Source organism: Convolutriloba macropyga, chromosome 6, assembly GCF_964194025.1.
Source record: "Convolutriloba macropyga chromosome 6, txConMacr16.3, whole genome shotgun sequence".
Classification (NCBI taxonomy): domain Eukaryota; kingdom Metazoa; phylum Xenacoelomorpha; order Acoela; family Convolutidae; genus Convolutriloba; species Convolutriloba macropyga.
This window is the reverse complement of record NC_134473.1, coordinates 72,176,605-72,203,869: the sequence shown is the minus strand read 5'-3', so window position 1 is coordinate 72,203,869 and position 27,265 is coordinate 72,176,605. Positions and strand designations below refer to the sequence as shown.

The following is a 27,265-nucleotide window of genomic DNA, read 5'->3' as shown; positions in this document are numbered from 1 at the left end:
TCATTACATAGCAGATTATGGCAGCTGTTACAAAACATATGCAAAGGGTTACAAATAATATTCACCTACTAAACGTTAATAATTAATCTTACAAACTAAATTTTCAAATGATACTAGTGATTTGATTCATATGAGTCGATATGTAAATTCGCAACCTTCGTTTACAAACTTGGAAAAATATATTGAAATAAAAGCGGGTCAGAAACGGTAAATAACTTTTTTTTAGGCATGAAGAAATTCTAACAAGCACAAAGAAAGGAACAAAGCACAGTTGCATGGTGAAATTCAACTGTAGAGCAATTGCATCGGAGAAGTTTGATTTTATGAAAAAAAACCATGAATCAATATTGTGTTCCTAATAGACGAAAGGAGATAAAAATACTAGTTTTGGTCTCCTAGGCAAGTTTACTTTCAAAAAAATTCGAATTCTATTTGAGAGCTTTCTTAAGAAAATTTTTAATTTTGTTTTTTTTAGGTCAACAAGAGACTAGTCACTTTTCAAATCGAGGTTCCGTTGATTAAAACCTCAATTTAAAGTCGAATGAAGCCCAATGAACAAAAAAATCGTTTTCTAGGTATCACTTATGTTTTTTTTTTGGCCTCGACCCTGAGCTTTCGAAATTTTAAATGAAATTTTGATTTTCTTTTTCAGGTTTTGCAAAATTTTTGGAGTCCTATGGCCTAGACTCTTTGACTAGAAGCGCAATAGGTTTCGTATTGTTTCGCATTAAGTGAACCTATCTAGTGCTTTGGGTGGAAAGCTAATGGCTGTAAAGACTTTAAAAAAATTTTTTGATCTTTTCTGTAACATCAATCAATCATAATTTCTTTAACTCTACGTCAGTCGCAGTAATGACAGGACTCCCTCCCTTCCTTCTGCAACCAAAATTATTCTAGTTAGTGATTTTCTCTTCTAACAATTGGTTATATGACTTCAATGGCACAAGATTTAAAAAAACTTTTAAAATTTTTGGATATCTTCGTTATATTGGTTCTTTTTGAAATCTTAACTTATTATAACTAAAATTGGCTCCCATTGGCTCAGAAAAAAACATTCAATGGATCATAGATAAGGTTTTCAGATAAAAGTTCACGGTTTAAGTGGCTTCGACACTTTCTTCTTGAACTCTCCTACTGAGTTTTTGGTTTTTGCCTGTTTTTGTTGTTGTTTTTATAGTCAGACTTTTGGTTGTGTCTTTTTGATAACCTATGCATGACAAACATCCTTGTCTTCTAATTGAGGCTTATTTGAGCGTATTTATTGCATTTCGATGAAAACTTTTGAAAATAATGTTTGTTAAGACTTTAAAAATAAATTTTCGAAAAAATTAACCGCAAACATTTATAACTTTTTCTCGGGAACTTAAAGTCAACCTCGGTAATGACAGGACCCCCATCCTTCCTACTGCAACGAAAATTATTTTGGTTAGCTGTTTTATCTTCTAACTATTGGTTATAGGACTTCAATGCAACAAGAATTAAAATTTTTTTTAATGTTTTCGTTCTGTTCGTTCCTTTTGAAATCTTACCACATTGTAACCTAATATTAATAGCACCCATTGGCATAGAAAAGATTTTCAATGGATGATCGATAAGGTTTTCACAGAAAAATTTATGTTCTAAATGACACAGGCAACTTCTTCTCGCACTTCTGAGTTTTTGGTTTTGCCCGTCTTAGTTGATGTTTTCATAGTCATAATACTTATTGTGATGTCTTATTGATAACTTTTGCATGACAAACATCCTTTTCTTCCATTCGAGGCATTTTAATAAATCTTTGGAGTCCTTTGGCATAGTATTGTTGACTAACAGTGCAATAGGTTTCGTAATTTGCTTTAAGTGAACCTATCTAGAGCTTTCAGCGGACAGCTAATGGCTGTTAAGACTTTAAAAATGATTTTTCGATAATTTTTTAGTTATTAACCGATAATAAATTTTTTTGCGTGAATCGTGAATTTGTCTTAGTAATGACAGGACACCCTTCCTTTCTACAGCAACCAAAAATATTGGCGGTTCTATCTTCTAAGCATTTGTTATATGACTTGCCACAAATTTTCAAAAAATCTAATAATTTTTTTTGGGTAGTTTCCTATTGTTAGCTCTTTTAGAAATCTTATCACTTTATCCTTATATTGATATCTCCATTGGCTTGAAGAAAATTCCCGGTGGATCATGGATAAAGTTTTCAGGGAAAAATTCATGGTTTAAATGGCTTCGACGCTTTCTTCCCGCACTTTTCTAATGAATTTTCTGTTTTTGCTTGTGTTTGTTTTTTCTATACTTATTTGACTTATTGTGATATCATTTTAATTACCTTTGCATAACAAATATCCTTGTCCTCCAATCAAGGCATACGCTCCAATTGAGCGTATTTATTGATTTCCGTAGAATGCTATTGAAATTAATGGCTGTTAAGACTTTGAAACTAATTTTTCAATATTTTTTTGAACAGTAGCCAATCTGAAACTTGTTTTCGGGATCTGTGCGTGAGTCTCGGTAATGACAGGAGCCCCTTCTTTTCTACATCAATCAAAATATCTCTAGTTAGCGGTTTTAACTTCTAACTAGTTGCTATATGACATCAATGCCACGTACTACCCAAAGTTCGGAGTGTTTCAGACTTCCACTCACTAAAAGATTACTTTATAGATAAAAGAGTTTCGTTGGATGAACCGATTCTCTCATAAATGCCAGAACACTCGTTATTTTTGGGGTAACAAAAATTGCCTCTTTGCGTTTGCATTTCATTTGATGCAGAGGCTGTAACGATGTACGTCTTCGGAAATTATATAAGTGTTGTTTTTCTAACACTTATTTAAGAGCTAAAATTGTTAACGGGTGGAATATTTTAATTCCGTTCAGTCTCAAATTCATCAAGATCTACAATAAAGGGTTGAACCAACGACAAATTTCTTAGGAATAATTTTACCCTGATTTACCATTCTTTGTCGCCTGTCTGCAGATACCCAAGTAATCAAAAAAGGTTCATTGTCAGCTGAACTATAACTTTTGTTTTGTTTTGTTTAATTGCTCTCAAACGAAGTTTGTAGCAATTATATTAGTCCTGTCGGTCTTTTTTATGCGATTTTTCGCTTGACCGATTTTTCGTCTGACGCTTTTGACTTTTCGTCCTCAAAAACGGGATAAACATGTAGCCCCCCGAGGGCATTAAGTGCTCTTAGAGCCTTTTAGCTGTTTCAGCTCAAACTGTTTTGCAGACTTATACTTATACTTATGGTGTGAAGGGCGGTTCTTAGAGGTTGAAGACACCCCCACACTGTTGACCCCCACCCCCACTATTGCCTCCACCCCCCACCGCGCTGTTGCCCCCTCCAACCCAGTGTTGCCACCCCATCAGCCCCTGGTGCACCCCCCCCCCCCCCCCGTGGCTAGCTACTGACGAAGCCAACCGCTCGCCGGTCGTTTGAGAGCAATTCGCCCGACGTTAGTCGGTTATGTTTTGTTTTGTTTAGTATAATGGGTTTTCTGGCACACGAAATGCACACTGATGTATCGAAAGCAGTTAGAGATGGGATGGGTCTGGCATTCATTGCCTATCCAGATGTCACGCTTCAGCTTCCAGGTGCAATAATTATTATTCTACAAAACTTGAACTTTATCCACTCTTCGCAGAAACATTGATTGAGAGTTTATGAGATCGCATAAATTAACGTAGTTTTGCAATATATTGCAGAATTATGCCTTTTTCAGCGCAAGAAACTTGGAAGATCTTGCAAGATCAATCTTTTTATTCAAGAACCACAAGCAATCTTGCAAGATATTTTTGTGACACAGTGAAAAGTTACTAAGTGTTATTATAACTATGTTGAAGATTTTAGCATCCGTTAGAACTCATGCATTACGTGCCAGCTCCTGTTTCAAATAGTTGTATAAATATAAGCACTGATACCATCAACTTTTATCGTAAATTGATTATATAAGCCTTATATATGACGAAAAAAAATCCGAAATTGTGAATTCTGGTGGCGAAGTTTTTGGTGATTGATTTTCAGAATTATAATTTTGTTTATAGGTTCCTTCATCTGGTCAATCCTGTTTTTCCTTATGATGGTTAACATTGGAGTGGACACTGTGTTTGTGGGAGTAGAGACGATAGTGGCCCCTATCTTAGATGAATTCCCTCGTCTGGAACCCCACAGAAAATACGTCACTGCTTTTGTAATAATTCTGATCACAGTACTTGCCATTCCAATGTGCACGACTTCAGGTAATTATTTGAAATAATTAAAATTTTTTTTCACACTATTACTTTGACAATGTTTTATGTGTCATTCATGACCTTGTATGATTTCTAGGAAATTATATATGACCTAGTATGACTACTAAGAATTGTGCATGATGAGTATCCCGGGAGACGAGCCTAGACATAAAGTAATAGCGTGAAAAAGACCTGGATTTTACAAACAGCCTGGAAGAGGCCCCTTTTTTCTACTTGTATATCAAAACTCTGGTTTAAAAATGCCGCCTAAAGTTTTCAAGGAGCGGCTTGGCTTAACATCAAATCTTTTCTATCACATGTTAAAACTATAACTCTCGTGTAGTTGAAATCAAATTTATCTCCGAAAAATATAAAGAATTACAGATGAGCTGTTCTTCGGCCGTGTTGTTTCCAAAGTAGATTGTCAGCTGATGAATCATTTACGTCCTAATAGTTGAGAAGGAGGCAAATGAAAAGTGAAGTTGACAACCTCGGGATGACAGTTCTTTGCAATCATACAAGGATCATAACTCAAAACGTATTCTCTAGTGCGATCCCGGAGCTCGGTGGGAGAGAAAATCGAGGCTGAATTTATTCAAAGATTTTTTTTTGTATTTTTTTGCGGTGTGGCCGGTACTTTGTTCGTGTCCCTATTTATATTTTGGCTATTATTGATTTAAGAGTAAAATTTACTGTTTAAAATTAATTTGAAGCTTCACTCCCACATAAAATATTTCCGCTACACGCGATTCGAACAGGGTAAAAGTTGGCTATTTAAATTGCAAAGCCAGTCTTGACCGCAAAGCTTCATGAACAGTGGAGTAAAAAACCATGACTTAGGTGTGAAACACTTGTATACAGTGAAAATAATTGCAGGTTATATGTTTCAAAAATATGACATTACGTTGCGGACTACATTTCGAAGCAAAAAAATTCTCAGATTATGCATTATAAACTTCGTGAACTCAATAAAGTCATAATGAAAAAGTAAATTTACGAGAATATTAGAATTTTCATTAATGTTTTAGAGGTCGGAACTTTATGCTACTTCTAAAATTAAATGTTTTCAAAATTTTTTGTGCTTTTTCATTTTTCGTATAGATTTTTGGACTGCTAAGAATCATTCAATATGATACTACATGAATACTAGAAAAATATTCAAAACATGTGAGCTTTGATGAAAAAATTCTTTGTAACATTAGGTCAATTTTTTAAATGAAAAGTACGCCTTGAGGTAACGTTGCTGTAAAAAAGATTTTATCAGATTAAGACAGTAACCCAGTGTTTTCCATTAGTCAAACGGATGACTGCGTTCCAATAATTGATTGGATGTTTATTATTGGCTTTCTCTAGGTTTTTTGCAATTAAAACAATTTTTGAATTGCATTGGGACGCTGCTTTTTCAGATTGAATTTCATGTTTTGTTAATTTTCAAAGTAATATTGGACTATTGATTTTTTTTACTCCAAAGCGTGAAGCGGAGCTAAAATCTATAATTTTATTGGGTAAGAGTTTTTACTCGAATTTTCAAATGGATTGAGAGAACAGTGCGTGACTGAACAAAAAATCTGTTTTTTCAATGGTGGTACTTCTGATAGTTTTTATGTGTTTCTTAGGTCTTTTCGTATTCATTTTGTCAACTTTTCTCGGTTCCTCAACCAAAATTTACTCAATCAGAATTTGAAACTTCTTACTTCTATGTTTTGTCACAAAACAAGACATTCGGCTCGCTTCAAATATTTTTCTTGTTCAATTGTACACCTTATTTTGAGTTGCGTGCGTGACTTTATATTCTAAATTTTTTGGAGCGGGTTGTTTGCTTTTTCACAAGAAAGAATTTTTGGTCACACTTTGCTTTGTCTTCTTACAAATTGACTATCCCATATCTCTAATTGAGTTTGATAACATCGAACCCCTGTGCGGCTTGTCTAGGTCGTTGTCTATGTCTTTTGTTGCCTCTATTCCGTCAAGCCCCTATAATTTCAATCAATTGTGACTTTTTACGCCTGCATGATTTAACGCCGCAATCTTAGAATCCCCAAATTGCTTCGTCTTTCACCCCGATCTTAATTTTCATATCATTGATAGAAATTAAGTCTAACTAGCAGGCCCGCAAAAGCGTTACAAGAAAATCACTTAAAAGAATAGGTTTTAAACTGGGATTTTTTTCACACCAGCTCGGGCTGTAAGCCATGCCCCTCGTTCAACAGCCAGAGGTATTACGTTACGTTACCGATGGGTTTAGTATATTACCCCAAGTAACAGCAATTTTTGTTATCAAATGCAGTAAAACATGCCAAGTTCAGGAGCTACAACATACAAAAGAGAAAAGAGACAGAAAAGAAAGAGATAAAAAGGGGTACAAGAGGAAGAAAGCAAATAAGTGAAAAAAGTGAGAAAAGAAACTGAAAAGAAAACGAAGAAAAGAAAGTGAAGAAAAGAGAGTGAGGAAAAGAAATTCAAGAAAAGAAAGTGAAAAGAGAAAGTGAGAAAAGAAAGTGAGAACAGAACGGAAGGATAAAAATGAGAAGACAGAGTGAGAAAACAAGATGAGAAAAGAAGGTGAAAAAAGTGGGGAGAATGAGAAAAAAAGTGACAAAAGTGAGAAAAGAAAATGAAAAGAAAAGAGAGAAAACAAAGTGAGAAAAGAAAGTAAGAAAAGAAAGTGAGAAAAAAAGTAAGAAAAGAAAGTGAGAAAAGAAAGTGAGAAAAGACGGTGAGAAAAGAAAGTGAAAAAGTGCGAAAACAAATTGAGAAGACAAAGTGAGAAAACAAATTGAGAAAACAAAGTGAGAAAAGGTGAGAAAGAAAGTGAAAAAAGTGGGAGAAGAAAGTGAGAAAAAAGTGACACTGAGCAAAGAAATTGAAAAGAAAAGTGAGAAAACAAAGTGAGAAAAGAAATTGAGAAAACAAAGTGAGAAAAAAAGTGAGAAAAGAAAGTGGAAAAGAAATTGAGAAAACATAGTTAGAAAAGAAAATAAGAAAAGTGGGAAAAAATTGAGAAAAAGAAGGTGAGAAAAGAAAGTGAGAGAAGAAAGCGAGAAAAGAAAGCGAGGAAAAAAAGCAAGAGAAGAAAGCGAGAAAAGAAATTGAGAAAATAAACTGAGAAAAGAAGGTGAGAAGAGAAAGTGAGAAAAGAAAGTTTGAAAAAATGTGAGAAAAGAATGTAAAAAGAAGTGAGAAAACGAAGTGAGAAAACAAAGAGAGAAAGGAAAGTGAAAAAAGAAAGGAAGGAAATGTGAGAAGAGAAAGTGAGAAAAGAAAGTAAGAAACGAAAACAAAGAAAAGAAAGAGAAAAAAGAATGGGGAAAAGAGTGAGGAAAAAAGCGTGATGCAAAGAGTGAGGAAATGAGAGTGAGGAAAAGGGAGTGAAAAGCGAGAGAGAGAGAAAACAAAGTGAGAAAAGAAAGTAAAAGGCAGCGAGAATAAAAAGTGCGAAAAGAAAATGAAAAATAGGAAGGAAAAGTGAGAAGACAAGGTGAGAAAAGTAAGTGAGAAAAGTGAGAAAAAAAGTCAGAAAAGAAAGTGAGAAAAGAAAGTGAGAAAAGAAAGTGGGAAAAGAAAGTGGGAAAAGAAAGTGAGAAAAGAAAATGAAAAATAGGAAGGAAAAGTGAGAAGACAAGGTGAGAAAAGTAAGTGAGAAAAGTGAGAAAAAAAGTCAGAAAAGAAAGTGAGAAAAGAAAGTGAGAAAAGAAAGTGGGAAAAGAAAGTGGGAAAAGAAAGTGGGAAAAGAAAGTGGGAAAAGAAAGTGAAAAAAGAAAGTGAAAAAAGAAAAAAGGAAAAAGTGTTAAGACAAAGTGAGAAAAGAGAGTAAGATAAGCGAGAAAAAAAGTGAGAAAAGGAACTGAGAAAAGAAAGTGAGAAACGAAAGTGAGAAAAGAAAGTGAGAGAAAAAGTGAGAAAAGAAAGCGAGAAAAGAAAGCGAGAAAAAGCGTGAAAAGAAAAGCAAAAGAAAGTGAGAAAAAAGTTAGAAAAGAAAGTTAGAAAAGAAAGTTAGAAAAGAAAGTGAGAAAAGAAAGTGAGAAAACAAAGATAGAAACCAAAGTAAGAAAACAAAGTGAGAGAAGGTGAGAAGAGAAAATGAGAAAAGAAAGTGAGAAAAAAAGAGAAAAGACAGTAAAATTTAGTGAGAAAACCAAGTTAGAAAACAAATTGAGAAAAGAAACTGAAAAAAGAAAGGAAGGAAAAGTGAGAAGACAACGTGAGACAAAAAGTGAGAAAAAAAGTGCGAAAAGAATGTGAGAAAAGAAAGTGAAAAGAAGGGAACGAAAAGAGAGAAGACAAAGTGAGAAGAGAAAATGAAAAAAATGAGAAAAGAAAGTGAGAAAAGAAAGTAAAAGTAAGTGAGAAAAGAAAGTGGGAAAAGAGAGCAAGAAAAGAAAGTGAGAAAAGAGAAGAAGGAAAAGTGAGAAGACAAAGTGAAAAAAAAGTGAAAGGAATTGAGAAAAGAAAGTAAAAGAAAGTGAGCAAAAAAGTGAGAAAAGAAAGCGAGAAAAGAAAGAGGGAGAAGAAAGCGAGAAAAGAATGCAAGAAAATAAAGTGAAAAAAAGTGAGAAAAGAAAGCAAGAAAAGAAAGCGAGAAAAGATAGTGAGAACAGAAAGTCAGAAAAGAAAATGAGAAAACAAAGTGAGAAAACAAAATAAGAAAACAAAGTGAAAAAAAAGGTGAAGAGAAGGTGACAAAAGAAAGTGAGAAAAAAGTGAGAAAAGAAAGTAAAAAGAAGTGAGAAAACCAAGTGAGAAAACAAATTGAGAAAAGAAACTGGAAAAAGAAAGGAAGGAAAAGTGAGAAGACAACGTGAGACAAAAAGTGAGAAAAAAGTGCGAAAAGAAAGTGAGAAAAGAAAGTGAAAAGAAATGAAGGAAAAGTGAGAAGACAAAGTGAGAAAAGGAAGTGAGAAGAGAAAGTGCGAAAAGAAAGTGAGAGAAATGAGAAAATAAAGTGAGAAAAGAAAGTAAAAGGAAGTGAGAAAAGAAAGTGAAAAAAGAGAGCAAGAAAAGAAAGTGAGAAAAGAAAGGAAGGAAAAGTGAGAAGACAAAGTGAGAAAAAAGTGAGAACAGGAATTGAGAAAAGAAAGTGAGAAAGGAAAATGAGAAAAAAAGTGAAAAAAAAGTGAGAAAACGAAGTGAGAAAACAAAGTGAGAAAACACAGTAAGAAAACAAAATGAAAAAAGGCGAGAAGAGAAGGTGACAAAAGAAAAGGAGAAAAAAAGTGAGAAAAGAAAGTAAAAAGAAGTGAGAAAACGAAATGAGAAAACAAAGTGAGAAAAGAAAGGAAGGAAAAGTGAGAAGACAAAAAGAGAAAAGGAAGTGAGGGAGAGAAAGTGCGAAAGAAAGTGAGAAAAGAACGTGAAAGAAGGAAGGCAAAGAGAGAATACAAAGTGAGGAAAAAAAGTGAGAAAAATGAGAGAAGAAAGTGAGAAAAGAAAGTAAAAGGAAGTGAGAAAATAAAGTGAGAAAAGATAGCAAGAAAAGAAGGTGAGAGAAGAAAGGAAGGAAAACTGAGAAGACAAAAAGAGAAACAAAGTGAGAACAGGAAGTGAGAAAAGAAAGTAATAAAAGAAAGTGAGAAAAAAGTGAGAGGAGAAAGCGAAAAAAGAAAAAGCGAGAGAAGAAAGCGAGAAAAGAAAGCCAGAAAAGAAAGTGAGGAAAAAGTGAGAAAAGAAAGCAAGAAAAGATAGCGAGAAAAAATAGTGAGAACAGAAAGTGAGAATGGAAAATGAAAAAAGTGAAAAAAACAAAGTGAGAAAACAAGGTAAGAAAACAAACTGAGAAAAGAAGGCGAGAAGAGAAGATGACCAAAAGAAAGTGAGAAAGAAAAGAAAAGAAAGTAAAAAGAAGTGAGAAAATGAATTGATTAAAAAAGTGAGAAAAGAAAATAGAAGGAAGAAAGGAAATGTGAGAAGACAATGTGAGAAAAGGAAGTGAGAAAAGAAAGTAAGAAAAGAAAGTGAGAAAAGAATGTGAGAAAAGAAAGTGAGAAAAGAAAATGAAAAAAAGGAAGCAAAAGAGAGCAGAAAAAGTGAGAAAAGAAAGTGAGAAAAACGAGTAAAGAAAGTGACAAAAGAAAATGAGAAAAAAAGGGAGAAAAGTGAGAAAAGAAAGTGAGAAAAGAAAGCGCGAAAAGAAAGTGAGATAAAAGTGAGAAAAAAGAGAAAAGAAGCTGAACAAAGAAAATGGGAAAGAAATTGAGAAAAGAAAGTGAGAAAAGAAAGGAAGGAAAAGTGAGAAGACAAAAAGAGAAAAGGAAGTGAGGGAGAGAAAGTGCGAAAAAAAAGTGAGAAAACAACGTGAAAGAAGGAAGGAAAAGAGAGAATACAAAGTGAGAAAAGAAAGTGAGAAAATTGAGAGAAGAAAGTAAGAAAAGAAAGTAAAAGGAAGTGAGAAAAGAAAGTGAGAAAAGATAGCAAGAAAAGAAAGTGAGAAAAGAAAGGAAGGAAAAGTGAGAAGACAAAGTGAGGAAAAAAGTGAGAACAGGAAGTGAGAAAAGAAAGTAATAAAAGAAAGTGAGAAAAAAAGTGAGAAGAGAAAGCGAAAAAAGAAAAAGCGAGAGAAGAAAGCGAGAAAAGTAAGCAAGAAAAGATAGTGAGAACAGAAACTGAGAAAGGAAAATGAAAAAAGTGAAAAAACAAAGTGAGAAAACAAACTGAGAAAAGAAGGCGAGAAGAGAAGGTGACCAAAAGAAATTGAGAAAAAAAAGAAAAGAAAGTAAAAAGAAGTGAGAAAACGAAGTGATGAAAAAAGTGAGAAAAGAAAATAGAAGGAAGAAAGGAAATGTGAGAAGACAAAGTGAGAAAAGAAAGTGAGAAAAGTAGGAACAGAAAGTAAGAAAAGAAAGTGAGAAAAGAATGTGAGAAAAGAAAGTGAGAAAAGAAAGTGAGAAAAACGAGAAAAGAAAGTGACAAAAGAAAGTGAGAAAAGAAAGGGAGAAAAATGAGAAAAGAAAGTGAAAAAAGAAAGCGCGAAAAGAAAGTGAGATAAAAGTGAGAAAAGTGAGAAAAGAAAGTGAACAAAGAAAGTGGGAAAAGAAATTGAGAAAAGAAAGTGAGAAAAGAAAGTGAGAAAAAAAAATGAGAAAAGAAAGTGAGAAAAGAAAGCGAGAAAAGAAAGTGAGAAAAGAAAGTGAAAAAAGTGAGGAAAGAAAGTGAAAAAAGAAACTTAGAAAACGAGGTGAGAAGAGAAAACTAGAAAAGAAAGTTTTTTTGTCAGACTGTCGGCTTATCCGTTGACAGGCAGAATAACTTAACGCCCTCTGCAACCGTTCAATAGCAACCAAATTTGTTGCTCAATTTTTTGGATTTCAGCTTTAAAGCTTTGCTGCAGTCCTTTTATTGGTAAATCAGTTATTTCTAAAAGTGAACTATAGCGAAGAAAAACAAAGAGAAGCAAAGAAAAGCGAGCACGATAACTGAATTACAGGATAAGAGTCTGAGACAATGAAGAAATCCGAGCAAAGCCTCACAAACCTTAAGACCAGTTCAGACCTGCCCACTCTAATTAATTTTGATTACCAATGGGTGCTTACCAAACCGTCGGCCATCTTGTCGGCCATTAAAACAACTAAGTGGTTAAACTCAATGTAATGGTTAACTTCAGTTAAATGTCAACAGGTCAAGGTTTAACACGCGCTCGCGCACGCATACACACACTCGCAAGCAGGTTCACACACAAACACACCAGGATAAATTCAGTTGTTGTACTCCATGCCATGGTTAACATCAGTTAATTTTCATCAGTTGAAGGTAGCAAACAAACACACACAAAGTACGCACGCAAACACACAGTCACATACACGAAAGCGGTCAGGTTAAAAGAACGTTCGAAAACAAATCGAACGTTTGAAAACCAAGTAAACATTTGAAAACTAATCAAACGATCGAAAACGAATTGAACGTCCCAAAACCGAAAAGAGCAAAATGGTCATCTGAATGCCTACGTGCACACACACACGCACATACATACGCATGCACGCTCACGGACATACGCACGCACACACAAACACACATCACTCACAAGCAAACTGAAACCAAGCCATTACCACAGAACATGCTGCATGTTCAAGGACCGTTAAAACATGTGAAGATTGGTGCTTAAACATAGTGGTATAGCATTCGAGTTAGATTTAACATATAGATATAGACAGATAGATAGATAGAGGGAGAAGATAGATAGTGACAGGAGAGACATGGAGCACGAAGAAGTTTGAAAAGAGGACAGAATTGGAGAAAGGAGAAACGATTGCGACGTTAGTGGAAAAAAATCCCGACGAACTATGCGCCTCGACTGCTCATTAGCTCAACTCATTGCGCTCCCGCTCCTCAACCCGTAGACCCCGGTTCAAACCCGACTGTTGCCAGTCGTGTTCTCAGAAAACCATGTTTAAGGGCCATTAAAACATGTGAAGATTAGGAGCTTAAACATTGTGCCTTTTATGTCGACACTGAATTAATATATAGAATATTCACTTTATTATAAATTTTAGAGACTAAAATCGTGATGAAAAAATGAATAATAGGTTAAAAAACCACTTTTACACCTCAGTCAATTGACTTCAACTTTACTGTAAATTTTTGACTCATAATAGTCCAGAGCATAAAGCAGAGTACTCATTTCCTCTTATGACCATTAGCAAATTAAATATTGCATCTGGTGTTTATTGAAGTTACTAAGAATAATTGGGAAGTGAATCGAACTCTAAAACAATTACTGTTTTTTGTCATGAAATCAACATGATATCTGCCGTCTTTGAGTTTTTAAATTTACACACGATGTTCAACGTATGCCCAAACATAATCGGTCCTACCTGAACCCCCGGACTTGATATATCCGAAATGTTCAAAGCGTTTTTAGAGTTTTGAAGCAGAAATGAAGACCAAGTGCGTGTTTTTTTGTAATTCATATAGAACCTCAGTACTCAAAGTTTCACTATCTTTGCCTAGAGGGATATTTTTTTAATTGATGGAAAAAAGTTTAATTTTTCGAACGGCTGGGAAGGACAAAAAACTCCGGAAAAAGTTTGAAAGCTTGCAAAAAAAGGGAGAAAAATTTCAATTTTTAGGGCTTTTCCAATTTTATTTACTTGTTTTTGGAAATATTTTTTGCTTTTTTTTGTGTTAACCTCTCCTTGCGTTCCCAAGGAGTTATGTTGGATGCTGACATCATAAATCGTTAACGAGTCTGATTCGAGGCCTTTAAACATTAGAGTTTCTAATTTAGAAACACAGTTCTGCAAATTTTAGATTTGAATTATCTGCCAGCAAAAACATCAATCTTAATTTCTTTGATTTTTCTGTTAAATGCATAGTTAAATTTTGTTTCAGTTTTCTGAATTATGCCTGCTCTAAAAGTAGGTTTTAAATTTAACCTCATCTTTCAAAAACATCTCTTCATGCTTTCCAATTTAGATGGCAGTGCAAACCAAAGGAATATCAGACTTCTCAGGTGTTCTTGTTCGACCGAAAGCTTAGATTTAAGAAACCGTCTCGTCATTTTTTTGCGATTTCAAACAAAGGCAAGATATTTAACCACACTATTGAAGGACATTGGCGTTATTTTATTTAGTTCCTTGAATTATAGCTTTGTCGACTGTTCGTTTAGACTTAATTTTCAAAATTGTCGAAAATTTAAGGCAGAACATAAGAAATGGTGACATCTCCAAAATTTAAAAGCAAAAATTTTAAAACCAAAATCAAGAGCAACAAATATTTAGCAAATTTACAAACTTGATTTTCATCAAAGTGTCTCAGAAAATTTTTAGCGTTGTACTTTTTGGATCATTTAGTTAACTTGATGTATTTCATTGTGAAAAAAGTTGTAACGATAAAAGAGTGTTAAAAGTTTAAAAAGTCAATTGAATTTATGTTGCGACTTAATAATTACAGCAATTAAAATAACACAAAACTAAACACATCACATCAATCCATTAATAATAATTTTAGGTTTGTTATATGATTTATTAATCTAGCTGCTCCACTAGATAAAATTGGCCTCGAAAACGTCTCTAAGAAAAAGATGTGCAGATGCCGTTTCTAATTCATATCACAATTCATACGGAAAATGGTTCATCATCAATTTCCCGGAGTACAATTTTTACTTCACATTTTGTACAATTCAAGATGCAGTTTTAAAACAATACATATATTTGTGCCGAATCCTTTCCGTGCTTTGAACTCAGAAGATGTTGTAGTATATTTCTGTAGTACAATTTTAGTGCTCTTGGAGTATAATATTTTAGTTCTTTTAAACCTAGATAATGACGACATTTTGATTTCCATGAAAAGTTATCACTTTTGATTAGTTGTAACTTTTCTCCAGTAATTCTGGAATTTTTTTATCTTGTAATACTTTTCCGACAAAATTTTCTTATCAGCTTTGATCCGATAATGCATTGCTTTGAATTTTTTTCAGATCTTACCAGAGAAGAAATTCAGATGTTTAAGATCTTACATGATGAGATGAAAGATCTGATAAGACATTATTTTTTTTCAAAATTCCAAAAAAATAGTTGCTTTTACAAGCTAGAAAAATGCAACACCCAGCACTACCACGCAAAAATTGATGGAAAAGCATTATTATAATAGCAAAAAATATTGGGAAGGACATTATTTGGGATCTTAATCCAGCATTCTCTGGGTCCGTAAGATGAGATGAGATTGCGGTAAGCATCGAGTTGTTTCAGCATAATCAATGACAACGTTCGACATAGTCTTTTAAAAATTACATCAATTTTCTCATAATTGTATTTGTTACGTCACTGGTGTTGACAATTTTATGAGCAACAAATTGGATTTTTCGTAAACCTGAAAATTGTTCATAAATTTTTAAGATATCAAAAAACTTTTTACGACTGTGACTTTCTCTGATAACTTCTCATAGATTTTATACGATAATAAATAGAGAAACTTAATTATCAGCTTTTAAGAACTGTTAAACTCTTCGTGAGAATTTTTATCGTGTAGAACTGATAGGATCTTAACGATAAAAATGGCGGAATCTGGCGTTTGAATATAAATTAAAATTTGACATCAGTTGTTTTTTCTTCTATACAGATCTTTAGAACAAAGCGTTTTTTTCGGATACGGTTATTTTAAGTGACCAATTTTTTTGTGTAGAACTTAACTTTTTCAAATTTGTTAAAGGCATCTACTGGTTTTCTCTGCTGGATTGGTACACTGCGTGGTACCCTCTATTCCTATTGGAGTTGATCCAGGGAGTGGTCATTGCATACATATACGGAGTGGACAGATTCGCACTCGACATCCAGACAATGACTGGAAAACCTGTCGGATTTTTCTGGAAGGTAACCCTACCGTTTCACACAAACTCTGTTTCACATGCTCAGAAATAAATGCTCTTAACCGTTAAACCATTGCCTAGTAACTCATTTAGAAACAAAATGCTAAAAATGGAAGGTATAAACATATTTTCACACATTTATTTATAATAAATAACAATTTGCATCGAAAAAAGGGATCTATTCTGTTTCGTCCCCCCTCCCAGTGTTTTTATGACCACCAGTTACAAATTATATGTTGTTATATTGCACGTTACTATGTAAGAAAATAGCACGTGCACCTGGGGGTCAGAAAAGATTTATGCTCACTAAGCTGCTGGGGGGGGGGGGGGGGGGGGGGGGAATAGATCCGAAAAAAGTGCTTAATGTATACAAATTTCCCAGCACACGGGTTACCTTACTCTAGTCTAGTAATTTTCTAGTGGGGGACTGCGCCAATTTTGAATATACAGCCCCCTATTAATGCCGAGGTAAAGTCTTTTTAAATGCAATTTGTGTCCAGTAGGTCTTCTGATAGAAATTTCTTTTCCAAGTCGAGGTCTAGAGTAAGGATAAATAAAACCTTTTCTTAGGAGCAGCTACAGTCTTTTCAGGTGTGCTGGTTAGTGGTGTCCCCAACAGTTCTCTTCCTGGTACTTCTCATCAATCTAGTACAGTACAGTAGCATCACTCTGGGAGACTACAAGTTCCCTCTCTGGGCAGAGCTGTTGGGATGGGCCATCATGACAATCGGTACGTATAACCTGGAGTAGTTTTTAAGCCGGAGATTACTGAAAGCCCAACCTTCTTTTGCATGTCCCATATTGAGGTGCCATCCGGAAGTGACCTCTGATCAGATCAAGTCCAACGCCAAAATTACAGGGTCTGGGATTTGTTTTGAGCGCACAATAGTATGATCAGAGGTCATTTCGGTCTGGGAATGATATGATCAGAGGTCACTTCGGTCTGGGGATGGTATGATCAGAGGTCATTTCGGTCTGGGGATGGTATGATCAGAGGTCACTTCGGTCTGGGGATGGTATGATCAGAGGTCACTTCGGTCTGGGAATGGTATGATCAGAGGTCACTTCGGTCTGGGGATGGTATGATCAGAGGTCACTTCGGTCTGGGGATGGTATGATCAGAGGTCACTTCGGTCTGGGGATGGTATGATCAGAGGTCACTTCGGTCTGGGAATGGTATGATCAGAGGTCACTTCGGTCTGGGGATGGTATGATCAGAGGTCACTTCGGTCTGGGGATGGTATGATCAGAGGTCATTTCGGTCTGGGAATGATATGATCAGAGGTCACTTCGGTCTGGGGATGGTATGATCAGAGGTCATTTCGGTCTGGGGATGGTATGATCAGAGGTCACTTCGGTCTGGGGATGGTATGATCAGAGGTCACTTCGGTCTGGGAATGGTATGATCAGAGGTCACTTCGGTCTGGGGATGGTATGATCAGAGGTCACTTCGGTCTGGGGATGGTATGATCAGAGGTCACTTCGGTCTGGGGATGGTATGATCAGAGGTCACTTCGGTCTGGGAATGGTATGATCAGAGGTCACTTCGGTCTGGGGATGGTATGATCAGAGGTCACTTCGGTCTGGGGATGGTATGATCAGAGGTCACTTCGGTCTGGGAATGATATGATCAGAGGTCACTTCGGTCTGGGGATGGTATGATCAGAGGTCATTTTGGTCTGGGGATGGTATGATCAGAGGTCACTTCGGTCTGGGGATGGTATGATCAGAGGTCACTTCGGTCTGGGGATGGTATGATCAGAGGTCACTTCGGTCTGGGGATGGTATGATCAGAGGTCACTTCGGTCTGGGGATGGTATGATCAGAGGTCACTTCGGTCTGGGGATGGTATGATCAGAGGTCACTTCAGGATGGGATTGGTCTGATCAGAGGTGAATTCACGCGCACATTAGTCTGATCAGACAGCATTTCGAGTCGAATTTTGATTTTTTGTTTTGTTTTACCGAGCGAATATGGCTCTGTAGTTACAACATTCACCTATGAGGCTGTTGAGGAAGATTCGCTGTACATGAGATAGATGACGATACGAGGAACTATATACTCAACTGTTTTTTTTCTCACTCTTTCGTCGATCGATATATTCGCCGATCGATATGTTCATTGCACAGGGTTGTGAGTGGTATCAATAGAAAGCTTGTCAAGCGTTGATTTTCAAAACAAAGATTTTTTGACTTTCGCTTTTGCCGAGGATTCAGTAAGTTTTAAGGATTTGTGAACGTTAGCCTAACTTCCGTTGTTTTGTTTATTTTTATACCGAATTTTACATTTTGATCAATTTTCGCTAAACATTGGATTAAACTATTTACGATAGTTTCATTGTTTTTATGTCCAGAGATAAAAAGCAGTTGATGAATTGTTTGAAACAAATATTTTTGCTATTTTTCAGCTAATTTCTTAAAAATTCACCATTTTCTTTTTCATAGAAATGGCTTGAATCTGCATTTATAGCCAATTTTGTCCAGTTTGACCAGTAGTGCAAACAAAAAAACTGCTGAAACACTCTTTTTTACTCAGATATTAGCTTACTGTACCTCCGGTTTCTCGGAAAGTGTTCTGATACTAACATTTGTGCGGTCTTTAGCTATTTGAAGCGATATTCATAAAAAATGCAAAACTCTTTTTTTAGTACTATTTTTGCATACTTTGCAAAAAGACCGTTGCGCAATGTTCGCTTTGTTCAACAGCCCTGAAGCGATAGCAACGCCGGTTGTGGTCGCACCTTCGATTTTTCCAAAGAAAAGGAATTCGGATTGTATTTTATCCTTTCAACATTGTTTGCAACTTTTTCGTCCCAATTTCAGTCAACGCTATGTTCATTTAAAAAGTCAATTAATAAGAGAACCATTTTTTAAAATTGAAAAATGAACAAATTTTTTGTTTTCTGTGGGATGGTTAACGTTTTTACGGCTCGGACAAAACGTTTTCCATAATTTTTTAATGAAAAGGTAATTTTCCACCATTTTTGTTCTACTTTTTTCGTTGTTAATTTGCATTCTTTTGACTTAGTCTCACTCACATTTTCCATTTATTTCCTAAACAGCAAAAATTAATTTTAATTTTTTTTTTGAAAAATTTAATATTATTTTGTCCTATCGTTTTACAAAAATTGTTTAAAGAGAGAAATTATTTTTTAAATTTGCATTTCTCGATCTTAATTCTGCCACTTTTTAGCATATTATCAGCAAAAAAAAGGTTGGCTTTCATTTCAAGTTATTTCAATTTGATCTCTTTTCTTATTTAATTCAAGTTTTTGGCGTTGATACTACGAGCTTTCAATTTTTCAAATTTTTTGAAAATATATTTTATTTGAGGTTCTTGTCCGATCATTCCAGTAATTGCACATCAATGACAAGTCGCATATAACATTAATGGCGTTGAAAGAAGGAGAAATTGATTATATTCAACTTTTTTACTGACTAGATTGTGATTTTACAGGCTTCAGCACTGTTTACCGTTTCCTCTCAAAAGGCTTCAACATTTGAATTTGATTTTTACAGGCTTCAACATTTGAATTTGATTTTTTTTTTGTTTTTTTTTTGGTCGAATGACAATCTCAATACTTAGATGTCTGAGAATTCTTGCCTTAAAGGTATAATTGAAGATATTGAAGGATTTCAGTTAATATTTAATGGTTTTCATTAATTTGATCATTAGTTTCATTAATTTTCTTTAATTGTTTTCAGAGAGTGTATGCTTATTTTCTAAGTTTTCCCTTTTTGTTCTCGTTCTGATTGATAAATAGTCGCAATAAAACCAGACCATTTTTTTCTAATTAAATAAAAGTCACTTGGTTTAGTATAGTGTTTATCTGATGCTGTTTTCACTTTTTGTTGATTAAACTATATAAAAAAAACAGAGAAACAATAAGTTTTGGTCGTAAGTAAGGATTGAGATTTTTAGTTGATTTTGTTGATTAACGTGTCTCCTACTGTCCTTGATGGCAGTTGTAATTGGTGCTCTAATGTGTTTTTCATTTAATTGGTATTGTGATTTGAGCTTACGGCGATGTTTTTAAATGGATAGACGAATTATTATCGAACAGTGAGTTTTTGAAAGTTTTCTATCTCTTCCTCATTTGGTGGACTTCCAGTTTGACCGGTATTGCAGGCATCAAACTGCTGAAAAAAATATCTTTCTTACTATTTTTTTGTATGTCTGGTTTCTTAGAAAGTGTTCTGAAATTAACACTTTTTGCGGTCTTTCGGTAAATTGAGCCGATGTTTATAAGAAGTTCAAGATATTTTTTATATAACATTATTTTTGTACCTTTGCAAAAAAAATAACTGTTAGGCAATGTTCGCATTGTTCAACAGCCCCGAAGTTATGATAACGCCAGTTTTCGTCGCATCTTCAATTTTTCCAAAGAAAAGGAATTTGGATTGTATCTTATCCTTCAAACATTGCAACTTTTACATCGCAATTTCAGTCAAGTCTATTTTCATTTAAAATTTCAATTAATAAGAAATCCGACTTGTTGTTCATTAGGCAAAATAAGCGAAATTTTTGTTTTCTGTGGAAAGTTTGGTTTTTACGGCTCGGACAAAATGTTTTCCATAATTTTTAACAAAAAGTTAACTTTCCTTTATTTTTATGTTCTACCTTTATTCGTTGTTAATTTGCATTCGTTTGAATTAGTCTCACTACCATTTTCCATTTACTTTCTAAGCAGCAAAAAGTTATTCTACTTTTTCAGCGAAAATTTCATTATTGTTTTGTCTTATTGTTCGAAAAAAAAATTGTTTGAAAAAACATGGTTTCTTTCTTAGTTTTGCATTTCTCGATCTTATTTCTGCCATCTTTAGCATATTATCAGCAAAGAAAAGAATGGTTTTCACTTCAAGATATTTAAATTTTATCTTTCTGTTTTATTTAAGTCTAGTACTGGCGTTGATACTACGGGTTTTCAATTTTTTTTCCAAATTTTTTGACAATGTCTTTTTTTAGGTCCTTTTTGTCCGATCATCCCAGTAATTGCACTTCAAAGTCAAGTTGCTTATAACATTAATGGCGTTGAAAGAAGGAGCAAATGATTATATTCAACATTTTGACTGACTAGGTTGTGATTTTACAGGCTTCGACACCGTTTACCGTTTCCTCTCATAGTATTTGACTTTGATTTTTGCCTGTATTTATTTTTTTGTAGTCGTATGACATTTTGTATACTTACAAGTCTTGAAGTTCTTGCATTGAAGGTATGGATGAAGCCTTTGAAGGATTTCAGTTGATTGCTAATGGTTGTCATTCATTTGATTTTAATTGTTTTCAGAAAGTGTATACCTATTTTCTAAGTTTGCCCCTTTTTGTTCTTTCTTTTTGTTAAATAGTCACAATAGAAACAAGCCCTATTTTTTTTCTGAGGAAAAAAAGTCACGTGGTTCGGTTGAGCGTTTATCTTATGCTATTTTGACTTATTTTATGGAACTAAAAAAAAACAGATGAACAAAGAGTTTTGGTCGTAGGCAATGGTTCACGCTTTTATTTGATTTTTATTTATTTTCTCCTACTATCCTTAATGGCAGGTGTCACTGGCGCTCTGATGTATTTTCTGTTGAATTGGTGTAGTGATTTGAGCTTAAGGCGCCTTTTTATATGGATACACGAATGATTTTCGAACAGTATGTGATTTTTTTTAAAGTTTTCTATCTCCTCATTTGGTGGACAAGGAAGTTAAAAACGTGGTTGGGCAGGGTCGGAACAGTATGTGCAAACACAAAGAGCATGCTTGTTTAGATTTTGGCTTTTTTGAGCCATCTTCTGTAAATTTGCTGATAGTTGTTGATCGTACTTCCTCAAAATGCCTTGTTTTTAACTGCGCTGAAACAAAGTTTGTGGCAATTATATTATCCCGTGGTGTCTTGAATGGGGTTTTTGCTGGACAATTTTTTCGTCTGCTCCTTCTCACTTTTTGTCTTGGACAACTTCCACCACCGTAACCACCACTATCACCACCCTCGCCAACACTTCCCCGTAATCCTCCTCCAACTGTTGATTTGGACCCCCTAACGCTTGACTCCTGTCAAGCCACCCTCCAGTAGCATCCCTATTTCCAAGCTGCTGGCTATTACTGAAGCCAACCGATCGTTGCTTATTCTCAAAAATTTCGACTGATGATATTGACTCAGACTAAGATATCGCAGTGTTTGTGAAACAGTCCTCAATTCTGGTTGCTTAGATTGCAATGAGATAAAAGAACACGTTTAAAACCAAAACTGTTTTGAGGAGACAACCTCATGGTGTGAAGCTCACTTCTTAATTTTAAGAGGCAATTTTTGAAGATGCAATTTTAAAACTAAGTGTTTTTGTTCGATTAAAAGATTAAAACTGCAAAATTAAAGCTGCAAAGATTAAAATTGTCGCCGTTTTCCAAATAAAAGTTGCACATTGATGGTTGCTAATGATAGCTGGTTTTCTTTTACCAGTTTTCAGGGAAGAGATACGCGGTAGAGCCAAGAACTCATTGACGACATAATTAAGTTTTTTTTTGTCATCTACATATTAATTCAGTGTCGACATAAAAGGCGCCATGTTTAAGCTCCTAATCTTTACATGTTTTAACAGCCCCTGAACATGCTTTTCGGCAAAAAGCGACTGGCAACAGTAGGATTCGAACCGGGGTCTGTGAGTTAAGAGGCAAAAGCGCAATGAGTTGAGCTAAGAAACAGATGAGCCGCGTATTTATCGGGGTTTTTGTCCATTAACGTCGCATCCGTTTCTACTTTCTCCAATTCTCTCCTGTTTTCACAATTTTTTGTGCTCCATGCCTTTCTGTCACTATCTATCTTGTCTCAATCTACATATTAAAAATAATTCGAATACCTATACGACCATATTTGAGCTCCTAATCTTCACATGTTTTAAGGCCTCTTAAATATACATCAAAGCGCTTTGATTCGCATGTATTTTAGAAAAGGTCAATGACCGAAAACTTGACCTTGCCATATAGTAAATGACCGAAAAGTTACCTATGCCGTAAAGGTCAATGACTGAATACTGAATGTAAAAATGGTTCATTTTTGGAAAAGCTGCCTATGACCGAAAAGCTGTCATTGTCAAGAAGTCAGTCACCGAAAAGTAATTTATGCAATAAAGGTCAATGACTGGATAGCCGCGGATGTTTTTAATCGGAACTTTTTACGCTGAATGTTTGCGTGACCAATTTTTAATCAATTTTTTGCTTCTTTTGTTTTCAGTTTTGCTTGATCTCAGTCTCATAAAAGTTTTGAACAACTGAAGTTTAATTAACTGAATCTTTTGTTGCCAGTTTTTTTTCCAAAAGTTAGGCTGTGAAGAATTTGGTCTATTTTTCTTTTTTACTTTTGAAGGAAGATCCTTTCTCTTCCGTTTCCTTCTTTCTTTGCTCCTTCTTTTTCTTTTTATTTTCTTCATTTGTTTTGTTTTTGGTTATATTTCTTTTTCTCTGTCTCTTCTGCTTTTTATCTTTCCTTTCACTTTCTTTTTTCCTTTTTTATCTCTCCTTTTTTGCTTTTTTCTCTCTATTTTCTGTCGTTCTGCTTTTTTTCTGTCTTTTTCTGTACTTGTATGCGTTTCTTTTCTCTTTTTTATTCTTTCTTTTCTCCTTTTAGTTTCTAAATTGTTTTTCTTTTTTCGTTCCTCTCTTTAGCTTGTCGTTCTTTCCTCTTTCCTTTCTTTTTCTTTTCTGTCTTACTGTACTCTTTCTTCTCTGCTTTTTTTCTCTCTGTTTTCTCTTTTCTGTTGTTTTCTGCCTTTTTTCTCATCCTTTCTCCTGTTTGTTCCTGTTTAGCTTCTCTCTTTATTGTCTCCTCCTTTTGTTCCTGTTTAGCTTCTCTCTTTATTGTCTCGCTCACTTTTCTGTCTTTCTTTTTTTTTGCTCTTCTCTGTCTTTTTTGTCTTTGGTTTTTCTTCTTTTTCTTTTCTTTCTGATAGTATTTTCTGCCACTTTTCGTTTTTTGTTTTTCTTTGCTTTCTCTCTCGTTCTCTTTTTTTTCTGTTCTTTCTGCTTTCTTCTCTCTTTTTTGCTTTCTGTCGTTTTCCTCTTTTTTGTGTTTCATTTTTCCCTTTTCTCTATTGCTTTTGTCTGTTTTTTTTCTGTTTTTTTTTCCTGCCTTTATTTGTTTTCATTCGTTTTCTCTGTCGTTCCTGTCGTTTCTCTTTATTTTCTCGTTCTTTTCTCTTTCCTTTCTGTTTCTCTTTTTTCTACCGCTCTTTTGTGTTTTTTCTGTCTTTCTTTTCTGTCTTGATTTCATTTTCTTTTATCTTGCGTTTCTCTTTCTTGTCTTTCAATTCTGTCTCTTTTCTCTCTTTCTTTTATTTCTTTCCTTTCTGTTCTTTTTTCCTTTCTTTTCTCATTTGTTTCTTTCTGCTCCCTCTTTCTCTTCTTTCTCTCCTTTCGCCTTTTCTCTCTCTCTCTCTCTCTCTCTCCTGCCTGTTTTTCTCTCTTACTTCTCTCTTGCTTTTCTCTTTTCTTGCTTTTCTGTCTTTTGTCTCTTTCTTTTCTGTTTTTCGTTTCTCAATTTATTTTCTCTCTTTTGTTTGTCTTTCTTTTCTCTTTCTTTTCTGTCCATTTTTCTTTTCCTTCCTTTCTCTCGCTCTTTTTTTTCGTTTGTTTTTCTTTCTCTGTTTTTATTTGTCTTTTTTGACTTTTTCCTCTTTCGTCCACCCATCTTTTCTCTCTATTTCGTCTTTTTTTCGGTCATTTTTTCTCTCGTTTGAACTTGCTTTTCTCTCTTTTTCTTCCTTTCTTTTCTCTCTTTTTCTTCTTTTCTGTTCTGCTGCCCTTTGTCTTTCCTTTGTCTTCTGTCTCGTTTTGCCCTTTCGTTTCTTTCTTTTCTCATTCCAATCTGTCTTTGTTTTCTTTTTTCTGTTTTCTCTCCCTCCATATCTTGTTTCTTCTCTTTTTTACGCTCCTTAAAAATGCAGCCTAACGTATTACATGCGTTACGCTACGACACCATGTAGAATTTCGTTATCTGTACAAGTCTTAGCGCTCCCTAATTATAAGGGTCAGCAAAGCCGAAAAAAGTTGAACACAAATTTGCTGGGATTTGGAGGTATTATACTAAACCAAACACATCGGTAACGTAACTTAATACCTATGGCTGTTGAACGAGGGGCATGTGTTCCAGCCCGAGGTGGTAGAAAAAATTGAATTTTAAAACTTATATTTTTCAAATGATCTTGTTATACTTTTGCGGGCCTGCTAGTTAATTTCCAATTTTGCACATTTTCATTGCTGGAGGACCATAGGGGGACCATGGGTTAGTGGAGGGGAAACAATGAGACAGTTATTAGATTTCAAAAAATTCACGGTCTTTGTGCAATTTCCTGCCACATTGCTGACAGTTTCATTGTAATGTCTACAATTATTGACAGAAATAAATCACCTAATCAGGAACTATTTTCTCAAAAACAATAATCGTTTTTACCCAGCAGCGACTTAAAATTTGAGATTTTCGAATTTTTTTAATTTTGTTTGCTGGGCTTAAGTAATTCAGTAACCAAAACTCAGGTCAAACAATATATAAATGAAAGAGGCGGCTTGCAGCTTTGTGACGTCAAACAGTTGTTTAAATTCGATAGGTATTGTTCTGATGGCTAACATTTAAAAAAGTTTTTCCCCGAATTTAGGTAATTAAATTATCGAATGAATTTTCATTTCTAAATTCTTAATATAACTGCTAAACAATTTACTACTAGAATGACTTACCCTAAATCTTATGAGAAGGAAATCAAAAGCACTCTGGGCGAGTTTTCACAAAAAATATGGTACAATTTGAGGTGATAAATAATTTTGTTGTAAAACTCCTTTGGTGTTTAATTCGACTGTTTAATTCGGTGTTTAATGAATATTTTGGCCGCCACTTTTTTTCTTCCACTAATTTTCTTCCACTGCGCCATCAATAATTTCTGCAGTATAAATTTTTACAGCATTTGTGAAAAAAATGCATGCCATATTCGGTTGAAATATTAGCGTTTTTACAGCTCTTTTTAGCGGTGAAATATAAATATTTTCTACTGCCTACACCGCTTTCAGCTCAACTTTTACATTTTTGAGAGCAGTTTTTAACGTTGACACCTCGACAGCTTTGTTGTCTCTAAAAAATTCTCGGAAAAGATTTTGTTTTGACAGGATTGTTTTTTTGAAGGTCAAATCAGTTGACAATTTATACATTTTTAGAATAATAGTCGATCCGGACAATAAGCAATTATTTTTTTTGTTAAACAAAGCAAGGCAATAATTTACCGCTGATAACTGAGAAATTTTTAATTTTTTAGAGTTCCTCCCGATTCCACTGTATGCTATGTACAGAGTATGCAACACACCAGGTGACTCTATAATAGAACGGATTCTCATCAATCTCAGACCGAGTCCTCAATGGGGGCCATCTGACCCCGAAGATAGAGAAAGAAACAACCAACTCATCATAGATCAACTTGGATCCGATTACATCACACTTACAACTCAGAGCTAATATGCAAACATTTGCTGCGCTGTGCACCCTAGTTGATACCAGATTGTTATGTTGGAAGATCTTGCAGGATTCATGCAAAAAGATCTTGCAAGAAGATGGTTATCCTGTAAAATCTTGCAAGAAAGCCATTCGATTTCGGCAGGGGTAAATTATATAATGACCTCAGATTCTGTATTTTTGGATTTGCTTTATATGAGTTATAATTTGGAGCTTGAAATTTTTTTAAATTTGAAATTATGTGGATGTGGACAATATAGTCCAGATTGATGTTAAAAATTTTTATTATTTTTTATAGTCTATAAAATACTTATATGAATTCATTCTTCTGACAAACGGGATCTAATGCAACTGACGTAACTGCCCATGTGAACCAAGCTGTTGGTTGCAGAGCCATATGTGAAGACATTAAAACGCTGTTTCACAGTGATAATCGTCTGAATGGACAATAAGAGGTGACTTGTTACTACATATGCTACCCTCACGTGACCAAAAGCTACCAAAAGCACATTTGCTCGAGTACATTTATTCGAGTTTCTCACTTTTTTCACGGCAAAGTTTTCAAATTAGTGTTATAATTGTCTTTGTTGATAGTACGTGAAGTTAGTTAAAAAAATACTTTCATATCGGGAAATTGGAAATATTGGCGATTTTTTATCACTGTCTCCTCTTTTTGGGCAAGCCTCTGCAACTGTGACACAAAATTGTGTCCCTGTTGTTCGCGCACAAAATTGACCTCGCCGTCACTTTTGGCCGTGATTATTAACTGTGATAGTTATTGACTTGTCAATTAGACCACAATGAACGAAAGCGTACATATGTCAGAACAAAAATCTTAGTCTTCGAGGGACTTAGAGTCTTGGCACGAGCACACTGGTGTCCGAAGTTTGGAAACATGGAGCGCAGAGGACTAGAACTTACGTATTTAGAGAATTGTAAAGTTAAAGATTAGTAATTTTTGTCGGTACTTGAGAAACAGTCAGAAGTTAGATTTTTCATTTGCGAAAAGGCCAGATATGGGCTAAACGTAAACAGAGGCGCCGTTTAAACATATTTTGGATCTTTGTTTTTGTGCAACCCCCCCCCCCCCCACCCCCCAATGTGTTATGCTCCCCCCAGTTACAGAGAACGTGTCATTACATAGTAAATCATGATTTAAAAATATGGCACGTGCATTTGGGGGGGGGGGGGGGGTTGCAAATAATATGCACCCACTAAGCTGGGGGGGGGGGGGCACAAACGGAAAAGATCCCATATTTCTTTGCGTATATGTTTTTCACG

General features: G+C 34.8%; 1 protein-coding gene across 1 annotated transcript in view; it reads left to right on the top strand.

Annotated features, from left to right (window-relative positions):
* Positions 1-26,323, top strand: part of LOC142340590 (sodium- and chloride-dependent glycine transporter 2-like) — a 43,004-nt gene extending 16,681 nt beyond the window's left edge. Inside the window, exons 6-10 of the mRNA XM_075391265.1 lie at positions 3,474-3,583; positions 4,034-4,228; positions 15,359-15,519; positions 16,107-16,245; positions 25,791-26,323. Of these exons, the coding sequence (XP_075247380.1) occupies positions 3,474-3,583; positions 4,034-4,228; positions 15,359-15,519; positions 16,107-16,245; positions 25,791-25,987 (802 nt within the window). The 3' untranslated portion in view covers positions 25,988-26,323. The remainder of the gene's footprint in view (positions 1-3,473; positions 3,584-4,033; positions 4,229-15,358; positions 15,520-16,106; positions 16,246-25,790) is intronic.
* Positions 26,324-27,265: the final 942 nt, after the last annotated feature.